This window comes from Babylonia areolata, chromosome 19 (assembly GCF_041734735.1).
Source record: "Babylonia areolata isolate BAREFJ2019XMU chromosome 19, ASM4173473v1, whole genome shotgun sequence".
Classification (NCBI taxonomy): domain Eukaryota; kingdom Metazoa; phylum Mollusca; class Gastropoda; order Neogastropoda; family Buccinidae; genus Babylonia; species Babylonia areolata.
Window position 1 is genome coordinate 43754722 of NC_134894.1, and position 20574 is coordinate 43775295.

Here is a 20574-nt window from a genome sequence, read left to right on the forward strand (position 1 = left end):
ACCCGATGTTCGGGTGTCTGTGTGTGTGTGTGTGTGTGTGTGTGTGTGTGTGTGTGTGTGTGTGTTTGTGTGTGTGTGTGTGTGTGTGTGTGTGTGTGTCTGTGTGTCCGTGGTAAACTTTAACATTGACATTTTCTCTGCAAATACTTTGTCAGTTGACACCAAATTAGGCATAAAAATAGGAAAAATTCAGTTCTTTCCAGTCATCTTGTTTAAAACAATATTGCTCCTCTGGGATGGGCACAAAAAAAAGAAGAAAAAAAAAAGAAGCCTGATTATATGCAAACTGCATTGACTGTTATATTTATATTTTTTGTATTCCCTACACTTGGCACTTTGATCTGATATTCGACCCAACAACAAGAGCAGTCATTATTATCATTTTTTGTTCAAACAGGAACTTCTTTTGCTAAGCATGGAAGTTTTATTTATTTTGCAAACGTTTGGTGCAGATAGTAAACAAGGGAAATTACTCTGTAATTAATGCTAGGGGACTTACTTTGCTTTAAACTGATCTTTCTCATCTTAAACATTACATTTTGAAATTATACTCAATTCATAAAAAGCTTGGATTTTTTTTTAAGTGTATCACAAGTGAGTCTTGAAGGCCTTGCCTCTCTTGTTTTAAATGTCTTTTGTCAGAGTTTCAAAATCTGTTACACGGTTGGTTTTCCATGATAACATTCCTTTTTTTTTTTTTTTTTTTTTTGCATTATAATCTGGCTCCCTGCAACATCATAACTCACTGTAGTGATGGCAGAGGCTCTGGTTATGACGTTAAAGCAAACAAATTTTCTATGGCAGTTTGTGACGAGTGAAGTTATTCATTTTCACTGTCAGCAGCTTAAACGCACATATCTTCATTGTAATGCACTCATCCAGATCCACCCGATATGGCTCAATCGAACTGCGTAACTAACAAAATTGCTATAATTTCATAATCACTTGATTGCGACAATAACTGAAGAAACTGTAGTGAATTTCAAACAGCTATTTTGGAAGCACTGAATGAATAAAGTAGTTGAATGAACTGGGCGCGCCAACAAATTCGAATAAACCGTGTCCCCCCTTTTAACTGGTTGGGAAGACATGTTCCGTGTATGCCTCCAAAACTGGAAGCCAACAACCCTTGTTTTCCATGGAAAATTATATTCATATTTGGTGGGCCATGCAGTATAATTATGTTGTCTGTGCTTAACAACGCCTTATTCGCTGACGCTCTTCTGTAAGTTGTTCAGGGCTTGTGTCTTGGTTCGGTGAAGGTTCCAGGGGGTGTCATGGATGTCTGTATGGGTGGGAGGTCCGTCTGGGAACCTTGGGAGGGGTCATGCCCACTGAACATAATATAAATAGTGGGAGGGAAATAAAATGAAATGAAATGAAATTATGGTGCTTAGAGCCTCGCCGACCACTAAGGCCATCTCAAGGCTATCACCGCGTTAATAACTACTACAAGAGTAAAAAACAAACAATTAAATCGAGTCACCACTTCAAACTTTCCACTCCAAAGTTTAAAAAAAAAAAAACTTCCATAGTTTAAAACCTTCAAATCTGGTTAAAAATGTTCACTTCTTTTAAGAAGTCCATCAGCGCCCACGGAGGGACATCACGAAACAAAGTCTTCAAAGAAACCGCCGTGTAATGTCTGTGTCTAACGTCATGCAGATCCCAACAGTCAAGGAGCACGTGTTTCACGGTGAGAGGCTCATCACCGGGAATACATCGAGGGGCCTCTTGCCCCTTCAACAAGTAAGAATGAGTAAAAAAAAAAAGTGTGGGGAGGGAACTGGGGTGGAAGAGGGTGGGTCCCTATGTCAGAGGAGTGGATGGTTTGAGAGTATTGCACTTTCCCTGTGGGTGTGTGTTTTGTGTGTTGAAACATGAAGTGCACTACTAATAATGCGTTACTAAACACATTAATTAAGGATTAAAATTCATTTTCAAGCACTATTTTAAGTTTCTGGTGAACTTTTTAAAGTTTTCCTGCAGATGTATCAATGAAATAGTAATGTTTTCCATCAACAGGTGCTTTTCCAGTTTACAATTCTGTTGCTAACAAACACATACACACACACATCATGCATACAGACAGACAACACACACACACACACACACACACTCACACACAGCATATCTGACCCAAAACATGTTGAACGATACAATATCCTTTATTTCAACTTTCCAACATCCAAATCAAAGAATCAAAGGTGCATTAACAGACAACTCACAACTACAACTGCCATGAAACAATATTTCTGACAAAATAATAATGAACAAGTATAATCATGTATCATTATAATATCAATTTTAATAAAAAAAAAAAAAAAAAATCATACACATGAGCAAATAATTTCATACTCGCATCCCATGTTATGTCGCAAATTAAAACATACCGTACACATTCACAAAACAACGGAGGGGACAACCAATAGTAATATCGTCAAGTGTTCTATTTTACATGTGTCTGCACAAATCCTACACTTCACTTCTGTTTTATCACCTTTTCCTTTGCTCTTTTCCCCCCCCTTTTGTATATCTATATCTATCATTCTCAGAATACTGTCATTTTTTTAATTTCTCTGCTAGTTTTCTATTATGGATAACATAAACTGTTGCACAGGTTCACTCAACTCGATTGTCGCGACTGTTTTCAATGCCTGGTTCCATATTTATAGATATATTTCTAAAAATAAATAAATTGGTTAAATAAAATTAAATAAAAACAAAACAAACAAACAACAAAACAAAAAAAAACCCCACAAAAGTGATAAATGACTATTCTCATATACAGTCACGCCCTGAGACCAAACAGGGAATTGAAGTGTAAACAAGAAGAAAGCAGCTCTGACCTCCCCCCCCAAGCAGGTAACTGACCAAACTGAGAACTGACAAGAGTTTGGACAGTGACTGTTGTTTGCATCCATGTAGCTGACTGGTGCCGCATGCCTGGATTTTTTTTTTTTAACATCCAAGTCATTTAGCAAAACAAGCTCCTCCTCCTCCTCCTCCTGCCCCCTCTCCCCCCAGCACACACACACACACACACACAAAAGAAAAAGAAAAAACGAAAAAAAGCAAAAAAAAGCAGATAGAACGGATGCTAACCATTGCAGACCAGTAAAAAAAAACAAAAAAACAAAGGCACAATAACAGCACTTTCATGTGTTTACAACCTGACACATTGTCTTTGTAAAATAAATAAATACATACATACATAAATATCCAAACAAACAAATTAGGAAAGAAACCCAAGGCATCTGGTTTGAAGCATGTGCTAATAAAACAAAGTAAAATCACATACACATGTGAAAATTTTTGTTGTTGTCTAAAGACACCCAGAATGCATGTATGTGAGTGTACCCATGCACTGCGCTTGAGAGGAAACGCATGAATGGTGTGCTTCACCCCACCAAAATGTCCACAATGCCTAGTGAAGGACTAGGACCCGGTTCTATCACAAGATCTATCAAGATCCTCAAGGTGAGTAAAACTCTGGACAGAAAATCAAGCCTTTGCATCTTATATCGTTGATTACAGTCCAGCTGACAGCACTGGGCCATATCATGACAGCTTCATCCAGGATTTGACGTCTTGTCATTTGTGAAAGCAGATGAAGACATTAGGGAGACCCGCAAGTGCTTTCATCATTTCTCCAAATAATGTTCACTTGTGAAATTTTGTCAGCTGCCAAGTCTTTTTTTTTTTTTTTTTCTTTCTTTCTTTTTCAAATACCACTACCCAAGGTACAGACAATCATTCTCACAATCCCCCCCCCCCCAAAAAAAAAAAACAAAAAAACACAAAAAAACAACAACAAACTTTCAGAGTTCATTAAAAAAAAAAAAAACAAAAAAACACACACACACACCTTTAAAACAAGCTTTTAAAAATTATTTTAAAGTTTGAACAAATCTGTTTTTATACACACAGCACAAGAGATGATAATAACGATTATTTTATAGATACTGTGACGCATTTTCTCTACAATTGTGAAAGACAATCTTGTCTCTTTTATGTTAGATAACCTGGTCTGAGAAGTGTCTCTATCTTAATACAGGAAATGTTCAAGGATTTACTCTTACTGCTGAATGTTTGGATCCAAAGAAACCACTGCACTGCTCACGACCAACGTCCAAGGGAGACAACTGGCTAAAAACTTTTCTCACACAACGTGAGAGTTGGCTACGCATTTCCTTCATTGTTAAACACAGCGGTAGTAACCACATTTCCTGAAGAATATGCAGATAACAGGGATTTATAGTATACAGTGGCTTCTGCAAAGGAAACAACAGTGAGCAACGAATTCTTAAAATGCTCAAAACATATGCATAACTACACTTCACATGCATTGTCAAGTTTGCGTGTGACTGACCAGTCTTGGCCACAGGGTGTACTGAGAGTTGAGGTAACCATATATTGTTTATGCGGGTCTTTGGCGAGTTTTATTTTTGCCTTTATATAAGCGTATCACAGAAATCTACAAACTAATGTGAACCTTCAAAACACGGTGAAGTGCAGTGTCACGACCTGTTGTCTATGTGCAGTACAAGTGATCATGCTCCTCAGACAAATAAATACCTTTTGTGTCACTCTTCCATTTCATATCAAACATGATTTTCCCTGAGAAAACTGAAGAATATTTATTCATGAAAAAAGAAGAACAAGAGAACAAATCTCATGGCCATGTTTCCAGTCTTTAATGACTGATCAAGAATACAGGCCTTGGAAGCTTAACCTTCTCATGGTAGCACTCCCTCCAGGGCCAAATGAAAAAAAAAAAAAAAGCACTGTATGCCTACTCTGTTACACTCTGTAAATAAAATTCATTCACCCCTCCCTCCCATCATGCCCACCCATCCCCTACAGTAAGCTGCCTAACAATAAACACTACGTTAAACCAGAGTCATGACCACATCAATCAGTATGCCTAAGGGACATCATGGAATGCATGGACACATCAAATGGGAACATAAATGAAGACACATTTGGCCAATTTCTGTTGTGAACAGTTAATTTCAAAATTTCTTATTTATTTACTTCTTTTTTTTTTTTAAATATTGTGAGGTGGCATTTGTACACCTCACTAACCTTGAACACAATATTCTTTTCACTTTTTTCTGGACCATGCTCAGTCACTGTATGGAACAGAGTAAATTTCTCTGATGAAAATAAGAAGGCAGCAGGGCTAATTATCCCCCTTGCACTGTATCAACCATGAACAGGACACCCGAGAGTCAAACGGTGATTCTGGCACCATGACATGTTTTCCATCATTTACTCTTTTCAAACATTTGACAATTGCCACTGAATTCTGTCAGATGACCAATAAACCCCATCAATATCAGTATATCAGACAAAGTACATTTTGGCTACCATTTGTTATGTATGGTCACATTTCAACATAATAGTTGAGAGGGGTTTATGCAATGAAACAGAATTACGGTATACACCAAATTTCACACACTGACATGGACAGACAGTGTGTTGTTTTCATTTCATTGTGTCTGCATACACCAGGTATCAATATAAAATTAAAAACTTTGTATACTTTAAGCCTTTTTAATGAGAAGACAATTTTTGCATAGCTATCAAAAACCAAACACAAAAATGCCAAAGAAGCTTAGATCTGATTCAGGTTGCGGTGTTTAATATGGACAAAAAATGTAAATGATCATACATGAAATTGTACTGAGTGCATGACTGCAGACTAAGAAATGCTGGCATGCATCACATTCTTAGAATGAATGATGAAAGATGAAGACACTGTGAAACTGATTGTGTGTCACACAATACTCAAGCATAAGGAGCAAGCTATGATTCATACGTAAGATTTTACAGAAAGCATTACAGACAAAGAGTACTGCACCAGGATTGTACAGGGTGCATTACAGTCAGGTATACTGCACCAACATTACCTATGTATGTATTGCTGCTGGCTGATCAGAAAGATCATGCTGTCATCACTATGAAAGCTACAGAAACATACATTCCCATCAGCTGCAAGCTCACCCACATACATCATTTCTCCATCAACAGGTGAACATTTTCCACCACACACGCCAGTCTAAAACAACGTTCAGGACTGATAAATACCTTGTCATTTCTTGCTCTTCAAGTGCTTCAAAATCTACTGTAACCCGAGTGTCCACAAGATCTTTCACTTTTCACTTTGCACACTCTTGACCAAAGCCATGAGAATGTTCAGTGCACACCACCTTTCCTACAATCACAAGCAATCACACCAGAGATCTAAGACGACACATAGGATGTGCAAACGCATGTAAACTGTCCTGCTGAGATCTTGGTTTGAAAAATCACACAGGTATACTGTTTCATTGGTCTGGAATAAACACCTTAAACTCCTCAGTCATGGCATTGGGGTCAAGGGGGTGAGGGGTGGGCTCTTTGTGTCAATCACACCACTACAGTCTGTCACTCTCTCATTCACCCCACAATGGACTGGTGTGTGTGCAGCAAACCTATGGCTACCATATTTGTGACCAAGGTATGCATGGACACATGCTGCAGTGATATCTTTATTACTGGCCATTACTGGAGAACAATAGGGGCCAGGCCTGAGACGGATTATTATGTTCATTCTTATTCAGAATGAGACAGATTCATAAAGTGAATATCACTCTGTTACATTAATCGGTGTAACTGGCAAAACACACAATTCTCTGGCAGGCTAAAATGGTAAAAAAAATTATTCCCAACCACAAACTTGAGCATATTTAATCAAGCTTGATGGCTGAATAATGGGAACTGATTTTGTCCAACAGAAATGGCAGTCACTACACCCACCCCAGTGTCTTCTGGCTGTTTCCAGAAAACAGAAATATGGAACAGTCAAGGTGTTAAACAAGAAACAACACACTTTCACATCTGCGGCATAATTTTCAGTAAATACTGAAAAACACAGAGATGGGGAAATACAAAGGCGAGAAAGGGAAACACCCTCTACTTGCATTACATTATAGTCACACCAAACTCTCCGTCAGAGGCTATCAGAACCTTTGCAGACAATGCATCATAACATGGCAAATAACTTTCCGGACATTTAAACAAATACCCAGTGCTAGTTAACAAATACAGATAAAACGCATACACACATATTCTGTTTACATACATTTCTGATGCACCTGACAGCTGTCACACTCCAAACAGTTCTCACATCGGATCAAAAAATGAAATCAAAAAGGACAGAAGAAAAACGGGGACGCAGAAAAGAAGCCAAACACATCTCCAGAACCCTGAACATTACACTTCATGCACAACTTATACACAAGTCACACAGAGACCATTCAATTAACAAATCAAAAACACTGCATGCTCGATAACACACACTACATCCGTCAAACAGGAAAAAAAACAAAAACATGTCTGCACCCTTTCAATCCTGAACACAATCAACCCTCCCACTTTTTCTCTGACTTTCTGCCAGTCTCCTTACTTATGTTTCCTTTGCTTAAGACAGATTGTTCACAAAACACACGGGCCATTTAACACACACACACACAAGACAGAAATGTTCAGCACTCATTCAAATGCAGTTCATAAATCCACTTAACTTACAGACTATTTTCTGCCGTCTCTCTTTCATCTTGCTAGCAAATGACTGACTCCTGAAATAGTAACTCTGCAGTGCGTGTCTGTTGACATGTTAAGATGACCAGTTTTCAATGAAGCACACACGTTCATGATCACATTGGACTGAACAAACCACAAAGCCCATCACTGCACACAAACTCGCAACCAAACTTTGGTAGAATTTACACAAAAACGAAGATTCTCAAATTAAAAACAAGTTGATTGCTACCCTATATTTGGGACGTATCTTTTAATCACATTTTAGTGAAAAACCAATTTAAAATAGCTTTACTGGGGCGTTTTCAAATGAAATTCATAGCAAAACATAAGTTCAGTATAAAGAGTGATATGAGCACCAGCTACCTATGTGTCAGTGATTAGATTAACATGTGGATAACATCAGCTTAGCAATGCTGCCCCAAACCAGATCAGTTTAAAATGTAACAGCCCATTTTCCAAGATGAAAATTAATCATCAAAAGAGTACAGATAAAAATAATCAATAAATAAATAAGATGGCAAGCCATTTTCATTCCCAAATACTCAAAGAAACAAGAGAAAGGAGCTCTCTGCAATGCAACATTGCTTGAAACACTTCACTGAAAACACTGAAAATGATGGACATCTGAATCAACCAAAACATATTCGGAGATTTATGTGCTGTAAGATGTACTTACACTACAGAGAGTTCATTCACGACACACACACACACACACAAAAAGAAGTATGATACTAAACCATTTGGTTGTTTTCTTTCACAGCAAACATACCCGAAAATTATGTTCTGAGTCTAACATTCAAGCACAGAACATAAACACCCCAAACTTTGATGCCAAAAAAACAAAAAAACTTACCTTCTGGACTAAACATAAAACATTTAAGAGGTTGTGAAAGAGTACCATCACAATCAGTGTGTTCATGCCCAAAGTGCTAATAAATACGTAGCAGCCAAACACTTCTTTGGCCTGTAAAACATCACTTGATACAAAACTAGTGTTTAGCAAAGGTCAACACCGTCATAACTTCTTTAAACGCACAAAAAAGAATGCACAAAGTATCATCAAACAATCAGATTTTTCCATTATTCATGTTCTTTGTCCATCAAAACTCACAAGCTAAACCCAGTAACGGAATCAATCACTATCCGGACCGGTAAGATTATACGAGCAGTTTGAGGAATTATCAAAATACAGAATGTTTATAAGTTTGAATATTATAACAAGCCCAAAGAAACTTTTAAAATCATTATGGTAAATATACTGGAAAAACTTTAAGAGCATCACAAACATAAACATGAATATGTGCATGCTTGCACGCACACACACACACACACACACAAATAGAATTCAAACAATGAAGATTCACTCATTTACAACTGCTACATGCACATACAAGATTAGTTGATTTAACAGGTCTGGTCATGATTGACTACATAGTCTCCAATATGGCAACTTGTGCAATCATAACATTAAAAATGATAAAATGAAACATGGATTTCATTCATTAAAATGATAATGCAAAATGATCCAGTTTTTAACACACTCTCTTACACACATGAAGTTCTGATGGTTATATATGTATTGATGTTTTTTTAACATTTAGTGATTTACCAATTTTGTCATTTCCTAATCTGTTTTGATTCACATACATGTTAAAGATACTATTTACATGACATTTTTTTAATGAAAAAAAAGAAGAAAAAAAACAACAACAACAAAAAAACAACTCATTTACTCCTTTGTGCATAGTGTGAGTATGATGCATTTGGTGATTTATTTCACTTTTTTCATTTCATTTTATTTCTTGTCCTGCATCTTGAACTTTTGAATTGGCTGTATTATTTCATCATCAGCCAGGTTGGTATCTAAGCAAAAGAACTACAGACATGTTTACATGCACATAGTACCCTAGCAAAAGGAATATATAGACATCCATGTACACACAGTAATCAGGGTTGGTAAAGAATGCATACAAATAAATGATATAATTTATCTATGTAACTGGTAAAGAATGCATACAAATAAAAAATAGCATTAAAACTGATATAAAATTTGTCTTCTGTTACCAAAATCTGGTTAATAATACTTTTATTAATAGTAGAAAATTTTGTCAAGCCATCAGCTATTGTGTCATCCTCATTGAATACTTCAAATTGAACGATGAGGCGCCAACTTTGTCAAAATAACATCAACACCAAGTCGACCCCTGTTCACAAGCACTTCAAACAGTTGTACATGTACACAAACACACACAGCACCTCACTTTACAGACATGCAGTGAAACATTAGCAGTGATAACATTATCTCATACCATCTACATCAATATCACCAAAACAAATTTAGTGGCCATTCATCACATCTGATGAATATTACCGGTACATGAACGCTTTTGAGCTCACACACTTACGCACCCCGACTCTTCCACTCACACATCCAGCGACTCCCAAGGAACAAGGCAACGATTCAACAACAGTCAGTCGATGGCAGTATGACTCTCCTCCTCATTCACAGCCATGGACTCTCAAGCTAGAAAGAGATCTTGATGCCTGTGTCCTCGTTATCGTCGCTGTCCTCATCAGAGTCGACTTCACACCTGGAAGGGTGGTACAGCTTCACCAGGCGGTTGGCTTCACGGTACCCTGTCAGCAACGCCCCATGCGTTGTCGAGTAGAAGGACGCGTGAGTGGCCTCCCCTCCAAACAACAGACTGGGCTGTAAACACACACACAAACAAAAGAAAGCATGTTTTTAATTCAAATTGATTCTCAGTTTAACACACACTTGTATATATATATATATATATATATATATATATATATATATAAAGAGAAAAACTTCTTTTTGACAGAAACTGAATTCTCAGAAGAGAAAAAAAACCCCAAAAAACATTATTTTTCATTCAGAATATGTTGCACACATGTTGTTTTATGCGGTCAAACAATATATGTCAATATTACTTTAACTAAATCAAACAGAAACCAGTGCTCAACAAACTCAACAAGGGGGAAGGTGACAATTCAATGCACAAGCAGGCAAACTTCAAATCCTCATTATCTCAGAGATCATGACAAAACCCAAGAATTGATAGTGTTTATACACAAAGATGATGGACTGGAAAAGACAGGATCTCAGTAAAAGGGAATACAAGAAAGGACTGGGCTCTGCCTTCCTGTGCCGAGCCCTAGACAGAGTGGACATAAATTCACCGCCCCAATGGCCGTAATAGGCTATGGAACTTTTAATCTTCACCTTTAAAAGGGGGTACAGAGCTTCATGAAGCACACTACATGTGTGTCCTGTGTTACCTTGGTCTGTCCTTTGCTCTTCAAGGGTTTGCTGAGCTCCACCACGTCCTGCTGACTGGAGCCCACCTTGATGAAGGAATAGGAACCACGCGTCAGGCGGTTGGTGCCCCACTTGGTCCTGAAACACACAGTGTGTGTCTCTCTAGTTATCATCTTTCACAAAGCTCTGTAATCCTGTGTAAAATCAGGTTCGAGATCTGTTTGTTTCTCATACCTTCTTGGTCCTTAGACACAGATCACATCTCTTTTAAGTCAACACTTTTCACAACCACAATTCTATGTAAAATCAGGTTAAAGGTTACTGTGTTTGCTATTATATTTATAAATACCCTTCTTAATTTTATGTAACCATTGTAGAAATCACCCACTGCCATGATTCCATGTACAATCAGGTTTAAGATCAGCATTTTTATTATATATGTATACACTTCTTGTGGGTCATTCTCCAGAAATGGTTACCAGAAGTATGACATGCGGCCTAAATTTCTTTTAAAATAAAAATTCTGAAAATGCTTCAAAACTGCATGACAATATCTCACTAAACACGTGTTTATGGCATCTGAACACAGATTACGATATAAACTGCTGTCAATTTCCCTAACAGCAAAGGGAATATAAATCCACATGAACACAAAAGATCAGTTTTCTAAGTGACAAAAGATCAGTTTTCTAAGTGTCACACAGAATGACGCATGCAACACTAACAATATGAAAGAGACCCTCTAAAAAAAAAAAAAAAAAAAAAATTTTTTTTTTTTTTAAAGAAAAAGGAAAAGAAAAAAAAAGCACTGTTCAAAGTAGTACCACTCCCCCAGCAGGCTGACAGGCGCACTGTGCGCCCAGCTGATAAGGCAATCACACAGAGAGGGTACAAAGGTGAAGAGAGGGCCACTTCATGACATCAAATTGAAGTGCCCCCCCCCCCCCCCCTCTCCCCCCCCCCACCCCCAAAAGGACCACTCACTTCCCACACTCTACACTTCTGTGTGCCCAGCAGCTGTTAAGGGGCGCGTCACTCCTTGCTTGTGCTAAAAAAATCCAGAGATCACTGTACTAACCTTGAGCCCTGATCTATGGGTAACGAGAGACTGTGCGGTCGATGCACTCACCATGAAAAATAAGACTTAATCATGATGATAATGACTCTGCATGAGTATGGCCATAGAAAAAATATGACGGCTCTTGGTGAAAAATACCTTGCAGATATTTCTGATGAATCATGCTAGCCACAGTTATATATATATATATATATATATCTTGTCTCCTCAACACCTCTCTGTCTCTATTTTTTTCTTGTTTGTCTTTGTTTCCTGGTTGTTTTACCTTGTTTCTTGCCCTGTCATACTTTTTAGTGAAACTCAAAGAAATTAACCTTCTTTATGGATACATATATATATATATATATATATATATATATATATATATTCATATATTTGGAATGATTATAGATGTGTAATGATTATGAATCAAACTCCAAGAACAATCTTTTTTCAAGGAACTTTTTCGATACTTTGAACATGTTCATGGATGGGCTTTATATCAGTCAAGAAACACATACACACACACACACACACACACACACACACACCAGTACTATACCCAATACCCAAAAAATAAACACTTGAGAAATCTGAGTAATTTTGTTTTGCTGTTGTTTTCAGTCTTCAGTCACATTATGTTTCAACAACCTTATATTTGTTTTGTCTTTTTTCTTAACTCTAACAATTTCTCTCAACCTATCTTTCACTATCTGCAAGGATCTTGAAGTGCCAGACTCACAGAGTCCAAAGCATAGTGGTCACAAATCACAAAACTGGGAAAGAAAACATCTGACATTCTGTGGTCTTTCACAATCCAACCAACTGAAAGTTCTGTCTCAATAGAAAGTTCCACTGTTGCCTATGCAACCAGAATTACAGTACACTGCTTGAACTTAAAGTTCTAATTTTTTTTCTATGCCTTAATAACACAGATAAGAAGAAATTAAGATTTACTCTGAATAAAATACGAGACCCAGACTCTTCATTTTACTCTGTTTACCGTCAGTTATTATTCATGAAAATGATGCCATCAATGAGACAAAATCCTCTTGAAATCTAGTTGAAGGAGGTTGACAAACATGACAGTTCAGGAGTCTCCAACAATATAACTTGTTGTGTATAAGTATTTATAACAGCAACATCAAGTGTAACAGAGAGGGGACTGAAGTTCCTACCCGTTGTACGTTAACGGTGTCACCCAAAGGCCCCTACCCAAAAAGTACATAGGCTTTTCATAGCTGGTGGTCTGAGTGACCGATACCGGTGGCTAAATGAAGACAGAGTGCTGGCATGTGAAACAGACTGAAAGAGGCATTGATAAGAGCTGTGAATGGCAAGGCTGAGATAACTGCACTGGACCATTAAGAAACAGACTATTTTCAGCCTCACAATGGCAACAAGCATACCAATTTTAAATTACAAACAACTAGTTTACACAAATTTCCATTCAAAGACATCAGATGGTCCCACAGCAAGAAGTCACTGACTGATCAGCTAAGAGACAGGCGCTACAGGTGAATGGTTAAAGCGTTGGACTTTCATTCTGAGGGTCCGGGGTTCGAATCACGGTGACAGCGCCTGGTGGGTAAAATATGGAGATTTTTATGATCTCCCAGGTCAACATATGTGCAGACCTGCCAGTGCCCGAACCCCCTTTGTGTGTATACGTAAGCAGAACATCAAATACGCACATTAAAGATCCTGTAATCCATGTAAGCATTCGGTGGGTTATGGAAACAAGAACATACCCAGCATGCACACCCCCGAAAGTGGAGTATGGCTGCCTATATGGCGGGTTAAAAACGGTCATACACGTAAAAACCCACTCGCGTATATACGAGTGAACGTGGGAGTTGCAGCCCACAAACGCAGAAGAAGAAGATCAGCTAAGGGAGTGATGGGGGAAAAGGAAACAAAAAAAATTCACCCAAATTATACAGCACTCCCACTCCTTAACAGTAAAGATATCTAACACCCTCCAGCTTGGGAGTTCCAGACCTTCAGGTCCTACCCTTGTTGGTTCTGAGTAACCTTCCTGTTGGTCTAAGGGCTGATCTCCTCCCAACCCCACCCTCCCCTAGGCTGTCAGCCCTTCCTCTGAACTGACAAGTGCTCTCTCTCTCTCCTAGTACTTCTGTCTTCTCACCTAGCCCTCTTCCATAATGCACTGCTTCCTCTGCCCTGGATCCAGGGGCTTGGAAATCACTTCACAGATGATTACCCCCTTTGGCCTTTGGCCTTCTTTCCCTCTCATGCCAGCACACTTGCCACACAGTCAGGAGTAATACCACTAACTTAGTAAGGCTCACAATTCGGAGGATTCTCTTGGTTTGACTTTGTGCCAACACCTTGTCTTGCTTAAATTGTTACATATATATATATACACTGTGCATCTCTAAAATGGCTATTAGTATTAAGCATTATCTACACTGACTGGTGACTGAAGTGTTTATAATTCTGATTTTTATCATAATCATCATCAATAATTACAATAATTTTCTGCTTCACTTCTTCAACTACAGAAAAAAAGAGACCTCAGTGCAATGTCAGCCCTTCCATTTTTGAACTTTTTGTTTTGTTTAATAAATACATTGGTATACAACTACAGTGCAAGTATATCATTATAGATAATAAAAACAAATGTTTTGATTACCTAAGCACCCTGACAGGGGCTGGAATGTCCTTTTTCAGTATCCTTTTCAGCACCATGATGCAGTCTTCGCCGATCTGCTCCTCTGTGAGTGATTCCATGAACAAGGCCTCTTTGCCAGACAACCAACCTGAAAATCAAGACACACATTGTAAATCTATGCACATAGTATGTTAGAAAAAACTGCATACTATAAATGTGACGGACTAGAAATGTATATATATATATATATATATATATATATATATATATATGCAACTTATACTCTGTACTGAAGTGTATTATTTCTTTCTTTTTTTTGTTTTTTTTGTTTGTGATACATTTTTGCAAAGCCATCTGGACTCAAATTGGAAACAGCATTTTTTTTTTCAGCAATGCACTACTGTTCTTGTACAAAAATGTACAATCAATGAACTACATTCTTTCTTTTTTTTTCAGCAATTAAAAAAAATTATACAGCAATATAAGTTACATAATTAGACTTTCTGAAGTTTATGACATTGTGCACCTATAAACATCTGCACTCATCTGCGTTAAAAGTAATATAACATCAACAATATAAAGTTCTGTAAGTGTGTATATGTGTACGTGTGTGTGTGTGTGTGTGTGTGTGTGTGTGTGTGTGTAACCTGTGTAAGTGGTGTGTATGCGTGTATCACAGATTGATAGTGCAGTATTTTACCCAATTAATGTAGTAAAATAAATAAATAAATAAATAAAATAAATGTAGTTGTATGTCAAAATACACTGTCTAAATACTCAATGAATCAACTTAACTACCAAGAATTAAATGACCCACATTTTTTGTTGACTTTAGTTTTCATAAACTCCACTCTTTCCAGTTTTTCCAAACTTGAAATATACAGTATGAATTTTCAGTTTCAAGTAATTCACGAGCTCTGCTAGTGCTAAAAAAAAAATAGGAACTTGATTCTAAGCCACTGTTCCCTATTGAGTATTGTTCAGTAATTATGTTGTTAAAAATTTACTGGGTCATTAATCAGTTGGTGTGCTAAAAATAAAATAAACATTTAAAATTATATTTAGAACAACAATCACCACAGAAATATTCACAAGACCATGTACATAGATCTATCCAGATAATAATTAATATGATTATGTGAGATCATCAACTGTGTGAAAATCACGTAATTAGTAGCCATGTGATACTGAAGCTTGAAAATAACCCCAACTAGTCCAGACAGTGAGGGCTAAATAATTCATATCTATATCTATCTATATATATATATATCAACCTACTGAGGAAATTATATCACTCAGCGGATCCCCCCAAAAAAGCTGCTATTGTATGGTTTGCACTGTTTGACAAGTTCAAAACATGTCTTCAGTTTGTGTAACTATTCTGACAACTGGACAATCTACTGATAAAACAGGATGCTTAAACAAAAGAGATTCAAATACATTACAAGTCCTCTTGTATAATATGAACACTGATTTTTAATTATACCCATTTTCCCCCTTTGAGTTCAAGTGATAGAATTTACATTCTAGTGTTTTTCTGCAGTTTTGTCTGGGTTTGATTTTTTTTCTCTTAAACATTCAAAGGATTAATGATTAAATGGATACATACACTGCCAAAGTCAACCCATGAACTTTTTTGTGTGTCTACATGAATATCATTCACTTCAGATTAACTTGAAGAACTTCAAGAAGCCTCAAAACACAGAAAATTGTTGGCCTATTTAGTATTAAAGTAGTTTTGTAATATTTTGAGAAATAATTTTACATCTTTACACATTGGAATTTAACCCATTTCAATTTTCATGTGTTTTTGTTGTTGTTTTTTTTGGGTTTTTTTTCCCATTTGGGAATATATCATTAAACCCAGAAAGTAGGTTAGTATGTACATCAACATGTCACTGAATTTGAAACTGAAAAGAACTTGAGAAGGCTTTTTTTCTTTTTCCCCACATAATTAATTTCATGAATTAAACTGGAACTGACAGCGCAACTTGATGTGTGTGTGTGTGTGTGTGTGTGTGTGGTGTGTGTGTGTGTGTGTGTGTGTGTGTGTGTGTGTGTGTGTGTGTGTGTGTGTGCACGCGTGTGTGTGTGTTGAGTTTGTTAACCATGAGGACCTGATGTTCCAAAAGATAGAAAAGACAATCTATTGTGGAATTAACCTTCAAACCACTTAATTTTCACCAATTTTGTATTAAAACTATAATCCCCATTGCTCATTAGCTTAAAATCAAGTCAATGGGAGAAATCACTAAATCAAACGGAGTACATGTAATATATAATATAAATATTGAAAAAATGTACAAGACACTTAAACAGACTATATATTTGGAATGCAATTAACTCCACAAATGCATTATAATATAATGCATAAAAAAAGTCCTTCACTTACCCACAAGAATATGTTCATGCACAACCTCAAACGAGTAGATCTTGCGATACCAAGAATGGCGTAAATCCACCTCTGGAGGGCAGTCATCCTCCCACAGAATGTTGAGACGGAACACGTCCGCATCCACAATGGGCCGGTCAAACTCCAAGAACACTTTGTCCACGACCCCAAAGCCCAGCCCTGTGATGGCCTGAACTTTCTCCGGGGGCAGGGCCGGAGTGAACATCCTATCACACGCTGCCTGGAGAACACCCAGAGACACCGTCACAATCACATGGTCTGCATAGTGCTTCTCTCCACTCTCCAACTCCACACACACCGGGTACCTCGCTTGGGGCCCCTGGTCCCAGTTGATGCAACGCACTGGGGAGTTGAACACAATGTTGTCTTTGGGGATGTCTTTGCACAGAATGTCTAGGATGGTGTTGAAGCCAGGTGGAATGGTATAGTGAATGCCAGGCAGGCTCTCGTAGCTGCCAAAGTCCTGCAGTGCCACCTCACCTAAAGTGTCACAACCACTTATACAACACTCCAAAAGTTTCCTTTGCCCGAAGATCAGTTCCCGAATGCGGCGCTCACCGTTGGTGAAACGGCACACCTTCTCATCAAAGTTCCTCTGGAGGAAGTTGCCCACAGAATCCTCATCTTCAGGAGTGGGCATATTTTCTGTGTAGAAAGACTCACACTCGTTGATTAGCAGACCGTAGATCAAGTCCACTTCTTTGACCAGTCTGTCAGCGACCACTGTGCCGCTCTCACTGACAAACACGTCCTTGCTTCGCAGGCTCTTGTCCTTGTGGCGCAGTTGCAGGAGGTTGTTCTCCTCTGCAATCTGGTAGATGGGGTTGTTTTCTACTCCATGGATCCAGTTGGCACCCATCTCTGCTTTGTTGCCTTCTTCGTCTGCCCATCACAATGTGTGTTTTCAATATTAATTTCTGTTGCAAACATAATGCTAGTTAGAGTATTACTGTGTACCCAAACACACACCCACACAAACACATGCACAAACATTGACGCAGTGACTGTTACACACACATGTATAAAAATTCATATGACACGGATCAGATTCATTTTTTAATTAAAAAATGCATATAATCGGATCATCCGTTATATTTTCTCACACACTATTAACTTAAACCATTTGATTTAGGATTTAAATATGCAGAAGGCACAAGACTGGTGTTTCTGATTGCATTCAATGGATCAGCTGATGAATAAAATATGTCCAGCACTGACAGTTTTTATGTGTATTATACTAACTCATCACATGCTTTTTGCCATTTCTTTTCAAACTGCCCAAATTTAAAGACTGCGTTCTGATGCGGGCCAAGAAAAAGAGAGGTAAGGAATGGAATAAAAAGTTTTCTTAAAATGTGAAAGTGGCACTGACAGACACAGAATCTTTATTGTCTGTTGACTGAACTCATCAATGCCTTTAGACATGACCGCAGTAAGACCACTGAAACTTAAGTTCCCTTTCTTTGTGTGCACACACACACACACACACTACTTGCATCTTGTCTACTGTGCAGTTCATTAAACAACCTGCCCCCCAACGGTAGTTAATAAACTGTGAAGGCTGGGGTCATTTGCACTTAAAAAATATATCTAGGTATAACAAATGGTATAACTGCTGATTTGTAGTATTGAAAGAACCTTTGACGAAAGCTTGCTTTCCTCAGTGGTTTTTTTTTTCTTTCTTTTTTCTCCAGTCTACGTGACAAATGTCACCACACACTACATCTATCAGCATCACAAGTCATGATACCCTATCACTGCTTCAGTCATGACACCATCTGTCATCAAGGATTTCGATAGACACTCCGTCTCCACCATTCTATCATTTTTACAAAGTCTATATTGTATCATATTTCTGCGCGACATCAATGTTATAAATTCCTCCAGTCTGATGCAACATAAAACCCTGCTGCTGAGGAAGGTAAGGGGTCTGTAAAATTAATGTGAAAAATACAAAAAAATGCTCGTGTTGTACATGAAGATTGTTACCACTACTGTTTTGTTTGAAAAAATACAACTTGTGCTAAAAGCCAATATGTAAATATTTACAGAAAAATGATGAGTGAATGGGTATAAGATAAGATGTAGGGCGTATGAAAAAAAGAATCAAGAGAGAAGTGGGTGAAACACTCTTTGTTGCTGTACTTTCCCGTCGATCCAATCAATACGAGCTACGTCAAGTCGCCGGGTTTCAGGTTTACGAATGACGAGACAAAGACGTAGGCCTACGTGCAGTTGTGCTGGCAACACTATGTCCTTTGCTACTTTCATAACCGTTTTCACCAGCAGCGTCAGTTGTTGCCTGCCGTTTTGTTGTGTGGATCTGGAGCAGCAAGGTGTCCTTTATAACCTTCAACGAAGTTGATTAATGTTGTGGGATGTGTAAAAAGTTGTGTTACTGAATGAATGTGAACATGCCTGGCTTTTCACGTAAGCATAGGGTTTGATCAATAACTGTCAATTTCCTTTGTAAACGCATAACAAACAGCCGGCAATGGAAGTAGCAACAATAACGGGGAATGATATTTGTATCTTGTGCCTGTTTTCTGGGCACCTCGTAGCGAACAAAGCGGCTAGGCTTGAGGAAACAATACTACTGCTAGGACTATTACAACCAGTACTTTTTGAAGCACAACTCACCCGTGACAACGCTCCATATCCTACCGCCAATGCGATCTGAAGCTTCAAATATTTTGAAGTTGTTAAATCCTTCCTCCACCAGCCTTTTGCCAGCTGCAACCCCAGCGATGCCGGCACCAATAATCAAAATTTTGGGGTCGTCCACTGGCCCATTCTGTTTCTCGTCGTCTTCCATCGTGAAGCTGTTCGCTGTAGGTAGTTCACCCGTTCGTAACGTCCTGAGTGAAAACCACCACAAAATTTCACAGCTTGAATGAAAACGAACGTTAACTTGTCACAGTGTGTGGCGTATGTTTGAAAAAAACACGGTCAGATATCAGATAACTTCAGAAAACACAGCCGACTGTAACTGCTGTGCGAGGCACAGCTTTGTTTCATGTTACTGCGCTGTTCCCTGTGCCTGTTTCCAACACGCACACAGTCTTATAACGCTCTCTCCGTGACGTCAAGAGGCCGCGTCGCAAAGCGAGGATTGGTGCTCACGGCGAAGTGGAGGCTGTGATGTGCTACGTGTGTGTGTGTGTGTGTGTGTGTTGTGCGCTCTACTATGGCAATGACATGCGATGCGTTTCACCCACTGACACTCAGTTGAAACCGAAGACCCAAGGAATGCTACACACTCTCAGATTCTGACTGAACAGTGGCAATGTTTCGGCGAACGAATCATCTTCAACCTATTCCCATCCCCCTACAACCCACCGCGTCCCGCCACAGTCGGACTGATTTCAGAAAACCACTGAAAAAGAAGCGAAAACAGTTATACAGATCAACTGAGAAAACAGACTGCCAAAACTGGGCCTGGCAAGTTTGGTATCACTCGATATGCGCACTGTGTACAGCAGAGATGCAAATCCCACACAACGTTTTTCTTGACTGTTTTGTTTCCAGCGCTGCCCCACATAGCAAGCAAGACGCCAGCGCCCTCCTCCCACTCCACCACCCACCTGACCTGCAGA

The 20574-nt window shown here is 38.4% G+C and overlaps 1 protein-coding gene across 1 annotated transcript; it reads right to left on the reverse strand.

Annotated features, from left to right (window-relative positions):
- Window positions 1-2520: 2520 nt before the first annotated feature.
- LOC143293741 (spermine oxidase-like) lies at window positions 2521-20033 on the reverse strand. Its single transcript, XM_076604949.1, has 5 exons — window positions 19619-20033; window positions 16958-17860; window positions 14587-14713; window positions 10894-11011; window positions 2521-10300 (listed from the first exon to the last, which is right to left on the reverse strand). The coding sequence occupies exons 1-5, from the start codon at window positions 19791-19793 to the stop codon at window positions 10115-10117; spliced, it is 1509 nt and encodes a 502-aa protein (XP_076461064.1). The 5' UTR covers window positions 19794-20033; the 3' UTR covers window positions 2521-10114.
- Window positions 20034-20574: the final 541 nt, after the last annotated feature.

Excerpts from the sequence above, each read along its gene's own strand:
- LOC143293741 (XM_076604949.1), bottom strand. The coding sequence starts at position 19,793 with ATGGAAGACGACGAGAAACAGAATGGGCCAGTGGACGACCCCAAAATT. Across the intron at positions 17,861-19,618 it reads GATATGGAGCGTTGTCACGG|ACGAAGAAGGCAACAAAGCA; the intron begins GTGAGTTGTGCT and ends TGTGATGGGCAG. Across the intron at positions 11,012-14,586 it reads GCCCCTGTCAGGGTGCTTAG|GACCAAGTGGGGCACCAACC; the intron begins GTAATCAAAACA and ends TGTGTGTTTCAG.